Source organism: Centruroides sculpturatus, unplaced genomic scaffold (assembly GCF_000671375.1).
Source record: "Centruroides sculpturatus isolate CEXI.00-Female unplaced genomic scaffold, Cexi_2.0 scaffold408, whole genome shotgun sequence".
Taxonomy (NCBI): domain Eukaryota; kingdom Metazoa; phylum Arthropoda; class Arachnida; order Scorpiones; family Buthidae; genus Centruroides; species Centruroides sculpturatus.
Genome location: NW_019384597.1, coordinates 387,459 through 394,082, shown reverse-complemented (window position 1 = coordinate 394,082; position 6,624 = coordinate 387,459). Strand labels below are relative to the sequence as shown.

General features: G+C 28.6%; 1 protein-coding gene across 1 annotated transcript in view; it reads left to right on the top strand.

Moving 5' to 3' along the window:
* The window catches only part of LOC111624902 (xaa-Pro aminopeptidase 1-like), a 57,170-nt gene that overhangs the window by 39,873 nt on the left and 10,673 nt on the right, over positions 1-6,624 (top strand). Inside the window, exon 19 of the mRNA XM_023367883.1 lies at positions 1,971-2,069. Coding sequence (XP_023223651.1) covers positions 1,971-2,069 — 99 coding nt within the window. The remainder of the gene's footprint in view (positions 1-1,970; positions 2,070-6,624) is intronic.

Genomic DNA, 6,624 nt, shown 5'->3' with positions numbered 1-6,624 from the left:
GGGATTAGAGGAGGTACACCACTGAATTTGTGGAACACGGAGTATGTAGTGCTATTTCGGCATTTATTAATTTTTAAGTCCAAGAACGCAATTTCATTTTCCTTTTCTTTTTCCCAAGTGAAAGTAATAGTGGGATAAGTGGTCGCGAGACGGTCTTTGAAGGCGAGGAAATTTTTATGGGTGTCCTGCCAAGCCACAAGAATGTCATCAACATATCTAAGATATAAAAGCGGATATTTTATTGTAATAGGAAATTTAAACATCTTGAACTCTATGTTTCTTATGATCAACTCCGCCAAAACTGCTGAAAGTGGTGAACCCATCGGGACTCCCTGTTGCTGTAGATATATTTGGCCCCTGAATTGAAAATAATTATTTTCAGAAATGAAAAGTAGAGCCTCACGTAATTCTAATACCTCCTGCGCTGTAAAGCCTTTCTTGATTAGCATCGCATTAGCTAGCATAACCGCCTCGAACTGCAGCACTGAGGGATAAAGGGCAACTACATCCAATTTGTAGTATGTATACTCACTTTGTGGAATGTGGTCCAGTACAGAGGATATGTGGGTCTTCGCTGCAACTGAGGAAGATGTAACCAAATGGGAGGGAGGCAGGAGCCCACTTAATAACTTGGCTGGGGCTTTTTCGAGATGGAAGGCAGGGTGTGTTCTTTTATTAACTAATGGTCTTAGTGGCCAGCCCTCCTTATGTGTTTTAACCTCAAAAAAGAGTCTGGGACAAGCTACATTGGTTGGGGGATCAACTTGTCCGGGAAGAGCTGAAATGGTTGGAAGGAATATTATTTAATGATACAATGAAGCTTTTCATCTTATGTTACAAACTGCTATACGTGTTTAATTTAACGCTTATATCGTAAAAGTTTTTGTAATAAATGATTAGCGTGCTGTCCATCACTATATTATAGACAAAAATGAAACTTTTCCTGCTGGATTTTAAAGATTTTGAATATTTATGCATCTCAGAACTTGATACATTATAACAGTATATTATTTTATCTATATTATAACTTATAAATCTCAAAATTAAATTATTAATTCTATTGTAATTTCTAATAATGGCAAATCTTAAACTTGCATAATTTATTTTCATTCAAAATTAAAAGGGCTTTTGCACACTTGACAGAATATTTCTTGTTATTTTTAATCTGAACTTAATCTTGTTCAAAATTAACTCTGTAACAATATAATAAAATTATATTGTACAATATTCTAACAGTTGTATTTCTGAATTTGAAACCGATCATTAAAAGTTATGACAATATGTAAGCAATAAACTGCTACTTATGTTTCGGAATTTAACAGTTGTAATTTAGATGATCAATATTTAATTATTTTAATTCAAAAACATCAATTTTTGCCATAGATGATTTTAAGGTTTTTGTTTCCTTACCAAAATGTGGCTTTATTCTCTCAAACAATAGTATTAGAGGTAGGCAGATGTTTGAACAGATGGCAATATTGGAGTAAGCTCAAATGATACAATGAAGCTTTTCATCTTATGTTACAAACTGCTATAACAATGATTCATCCCTCTCTTCACCATCTGCCTAGCAGCACTAACTTTCAATTCAATTTAATACAAAATTTACAATCGTCTATTTTTCATCAGAGTAAATGGAAATGGTTTTCAAATTGTGCTGTTAAATATAATCATGTTTAAAAATTTACGAATTGCCTTACTAAATTTTTATATCCAATAAATTAAAAAGTGTGTTATTTTATTAAGTAACGTCTCTTCAATCTGAAAAAAAAAACTTCCGGTAGACTACATCACAGCCAATTTTTTCAGATTGAAGAGACATTACTTAATAAACATATAAACAGCTACCATTAGAAAATTCAGGAAAAAAGAAAGTGTTATTTTATCTCAGAGTTTTAAATTTTTGGTCAGTTTGAATTATAATTAATTCTAATTTTAAAAAATACTCATTTTTGGCTTTTATATTTCAGTATAATCCATATAAAGACAAATATTATGGATTTGAGCCAATTGCATTTATTCCTTTTGAACCAAATCTGATTATGGTGAATATGTTAAACAAACAACAGGTAAGCCATCTGATGATGATGAGATTTTAAGGAAATTGGTTTTAAAAATATTAAATTTTNCCATCATGGACAAAGAATATTTGAGGTCAAATATCCAGTAGAACATTCTCTAATAAGATACCTCGTTCTTCATCCAAGAAATGTCTATAATCTTGAGGTATAATAATAACCTGTCAAATTTAACAGATTACAAAATTTAATAATTTAAAAAAAATTAAACTTATAATTAATGTTTAAATTTATTAGTTGAATGATATTTATTTGTTATTGAATGATTATTCTAGGTTATGAGTAATCCAAAAACACTAGTCATTTCAATGTAAATTGAAATTGATAAAACAGCTTTTAAATATTTAAATTCTTAGAAAAATAGGAAATGCAAACATTATCTAATTTAATTTTAAAAATGTACAACAAAGATGATAATGAATCAGGAAATTCTTAATATGGATATCAATATTGGATATAAAACATTTCAGAACAAAATATTATTAAAAATTAAGATAAATCCATCATAAAACAATATCTTTTTTATTCACTTTTATTCCCATAAACTAAACTAAAATGATAATGATCTTCCATCTATCAAATTTAAAAACGATTTTTATTAGCTAATTTTGTTATGTTAAATTCCATTAATTAAAGAATGAGGGGAAACAATTATTAAGTCTTACAGTCTTACAGCAAAATTAAATTATATTTCCTAAATTAAATAAATCAGAGAATTAAATATCCTTCTTGACAAAAGTGGAATCTTGGGAATGTTATGCAAAGTTAAAACCACACTTCAGATTTTTTCCACAAGCAATTGAATTACATAACTTATTTGAATATTTTAAAATTAAATGATACAGATATTTATATTGTTACTTTACAAATAAATTCTTGTTTACTCTCAACAATCTAATTCACAATAGAAAATAAAGATTAGAACTTCTGTTTAAATCAAATAATTTAAGAACAAGAATGCAAAGCTTTATGGATGCTAGTTTCATATTTGATTATTTTTTGTAATTTTTTTAAGATAATTTATTAAATAATCTATAACTATAATAAGCTAAATTAAAATTCATTTACACAATATATTAAAACAATATTTGATTCCAATAAGGGTGAATATCAATAACTTTTTTTTTAATATTAATATACTTTTTAAAGCTAAAATACCAAAATTTCTTTTTACTAAATTCTTAATTTTATGCATTTCTAACTTTCAAAGAAACAATATACAGTCGACCCCCCTATAACACGGGTTCCTATAGTTTGGATTCCTATATCATGGTGAAAAAATTGCGACAGTATTCATACAAACATGCTAAAAAAACTCCTATAATTCGGTAAAACGTCATCACCAACTCGTGTCGTGACAGGATTGCACAAACCGTTGAGTTTAAACAAGTAGCGGACCTACTAAAAACCATTTATTATTTAACATCCATAAAAATTATATTTATATTAATGATGTCTCTAAAGTTCAGCAAATTTTTTGCAAAAAAATAATTTATTAGGAAGCACAGCGTAGTCGAACGGTGCACACTCGGTAAGTAATCCTACAATTTTTTGTTTATACCATAGTTTATATGGATTATTCCCAAAAAATTATACATATTTTGGAAATGTTGAGTCGAATTAGTCTAGAATCAATTAATTTTATGAAAGAAACTTTTCAAACAGCCGTAGTCTGTGAACTGCATACGTGCCGGACTGTGATTGGCTGAACTCCTAGAAGCTGGATTCATAAAAACCGGAACGTATCTACCATGTTATAGGGGGGTCGACTGTATAAACATTGAAATAAAACATTAGTAAATGTTTGACTAATAATAAGAATACTTCATTTACTTATAAATTTATATTTTTTGACTGAATTTGCCAATAAACAATATTCTACATCAATTATACAGCCTGTTCTCAAAATAACTCTCCCAAACATGTTATGTATACATATACAAATTTTACAGACTTACAGAGATGGGAAAACATGAATAAAAAAGTCAAGGGCCAGTTTTTTGAACTGAAGCTTAAGCATAAGTGTAGTAGCATCATTTCTGTTTTTATATCTAACTACATAATGCTTCATTAATTAAATCTTTTTTACTATTCAAAATTTTCTTAATAAACAGCTCATTTTTAATTAATCCATAAGTTTTAGGTACAAAGATTTTTTTTTTAATTTATTAAATCCAAACTCATCAATGTCACGAATGCTGAAAATTTTTCCTGTGAGCATCTGTTCAGGCCTATCAGCATCTTGCCATTGATTCTCAAACATTCAGATAAGTCAGGGGCATATTTGAGAATTGTTTTGCAATTTTTTTTACAAACCAATCTCTTAGGACATTTGCATTTGCAATTTAGTATAAACCATAGAGTTTAAATGTTCCCATAAAAAAATTTAGAAAATTTAATTTAGGAGGTTTTTCAGGCCAAATTACAGTTATTCCTTTTCCAATGTATCTATTTAAATACTCATTACCAAGATATTCTAGTGCGTGGTAACTTAAAATGTGGTACCATCATGGACAAAGAATATTTGAGGTCAAATATCCAGTAGAACATTCTCTAATAAGATACCTCGTTCTTCATCCAAGAAATGTCTATAATCTTGAGGTGTAAACATTGAAAAAATGAACTGTTTAACAAAGAAATTGTGATTAGTAAACAAGTTTAATTACTAATACATTAGTTATACTTAAAAAAAAAACAGAAATGGCCTCACTACATTTTGGATCAAAAAACTGGTACTTGACTTTTCAGTCAAGTTTTCTTCCTCTATTAGCCTTTGAAATTTGGCCAAACATTTCTGAAATATCCTTATACATATGTACAGGGTTGGTACACTTTTGATGTACAAACTGAACCAAATAAAATATTCATAAATACATGGAAAAAAGTTTTGTATGAGTAAAAGTATAATGTTTTAGCAAATTTTTAATTCTTTTAAAAAATTAAATATTGTAATCCGTAAAGTTTAAAATGTGTCAGTGCATATGATAAAAACCACTGTTAATAAGCAATTTGTGAAAAAATAAAATAATAGACTAAAGAATATCTTCTTACTCGCTTACTGGAAGTAATGACAAACACCAAAAAATCTTTAAAATCCAGTAACACAAATAAAACGAGTTATATATTCTAAATTGTTTAAAAATATTTTTCAAAACATTCAGTTCTATGCATTCTGATTTTGGAATTCCATTGGTTTACAAACTTGAAGCAGAACTTGATTAAAGTCAAAAGCATTTGTTTAATTTTTATTAAATGTTTTATTTGTGTTACTGGATTTTAAAAGTTTTTTTTGGTGTTTGTTAAAATAAGACTCTTTTCTCATGTATTTTGGCTATTATTAATAACAATAATAGTAAAAAGGAATGATAGTTATCAATATATTATCATCTTGTACTCAACTCATCTACTGGTCCCTTACATGCACTGACACAAATACAGTATTTTATACATTTGCAAGCAAGAACCATCTAACGCTTTTTTGGAGTTTAAGACAAAATATTTACACTAACACACTAATACTTTGACTTTCTAGCTTATCCTCAGAGGCATCAACTGTTGTGATAGAAGCACGACACTGATTCTAACACCAGATATTGTAAACACCCCTCTCACTAGCCCCTACTCAAAAAACTCAAGAAAAAGACAGAGAACTGTATGTACTAAGGGAGCTATAGAAATAGATTTCATCAATATTGAAAACCAGCCTACCAATTTACATTGCACGTTAGTGACCTTGATTGCTGTTGCAGTTCCAATTCCATTTATCATCATATTTTCTCACATTTTAACTAAAATACTACTATAATTAAACATTGTTTTAATTTAGGCACTTATTTGCTATTACTTTATTATATTACAAGACTTAGAATTACAAAATTTGTAGGTGTTACTAGTTTGCCAGATTCACTTCAGGCATGGATTTTGTGTTTGTTGGCTATTAATAGGGAATATTCTTTTGGAGTGTTTTAAAACAACTAAAAACTAGCATTGCTCATAAAATTAACAAATAAACTAACAGACCACACCTCCCCATGAGATTCAAAACCATTTGAACCTCAACAGTTCCCATCTTCCATCTTTAGATTACAATATTATAATTTTACCACAAAATTTTTTTATTAGTTTATTACTTTAGGCTATTAATAATTATTTTCATTCAGATTCTCTCCTTTCCTCATTTTTATTTGTGACTTTATCATTATAAGTTAATTGTGGCTGGATAAATTCAGATAAAATAAGATAAGGATTCGGATAAGATTAATATACAGTAGAGCGTCGTTTATCTGAAAGCTGGTTATCCGAAACGTCCGTTATCCGAAAGCATTCCAGTCGGCAAATTTAAATTTTCGCTAGTGCTGTGGCGCTGCAATCTTCGGCTATTTCTCGGGCTACTCAAATATTTTACGTTTTTGATACTAAATTAACATCTGAAGTATAATTTTTTATTGTTTTTATCAATAAATTTATTTTGTTTGTACAAAATAAAAAAATAATTTTTAACGATACAATAGTCTTCGTTAGGCTTAACATCGACGAAAATTCAACT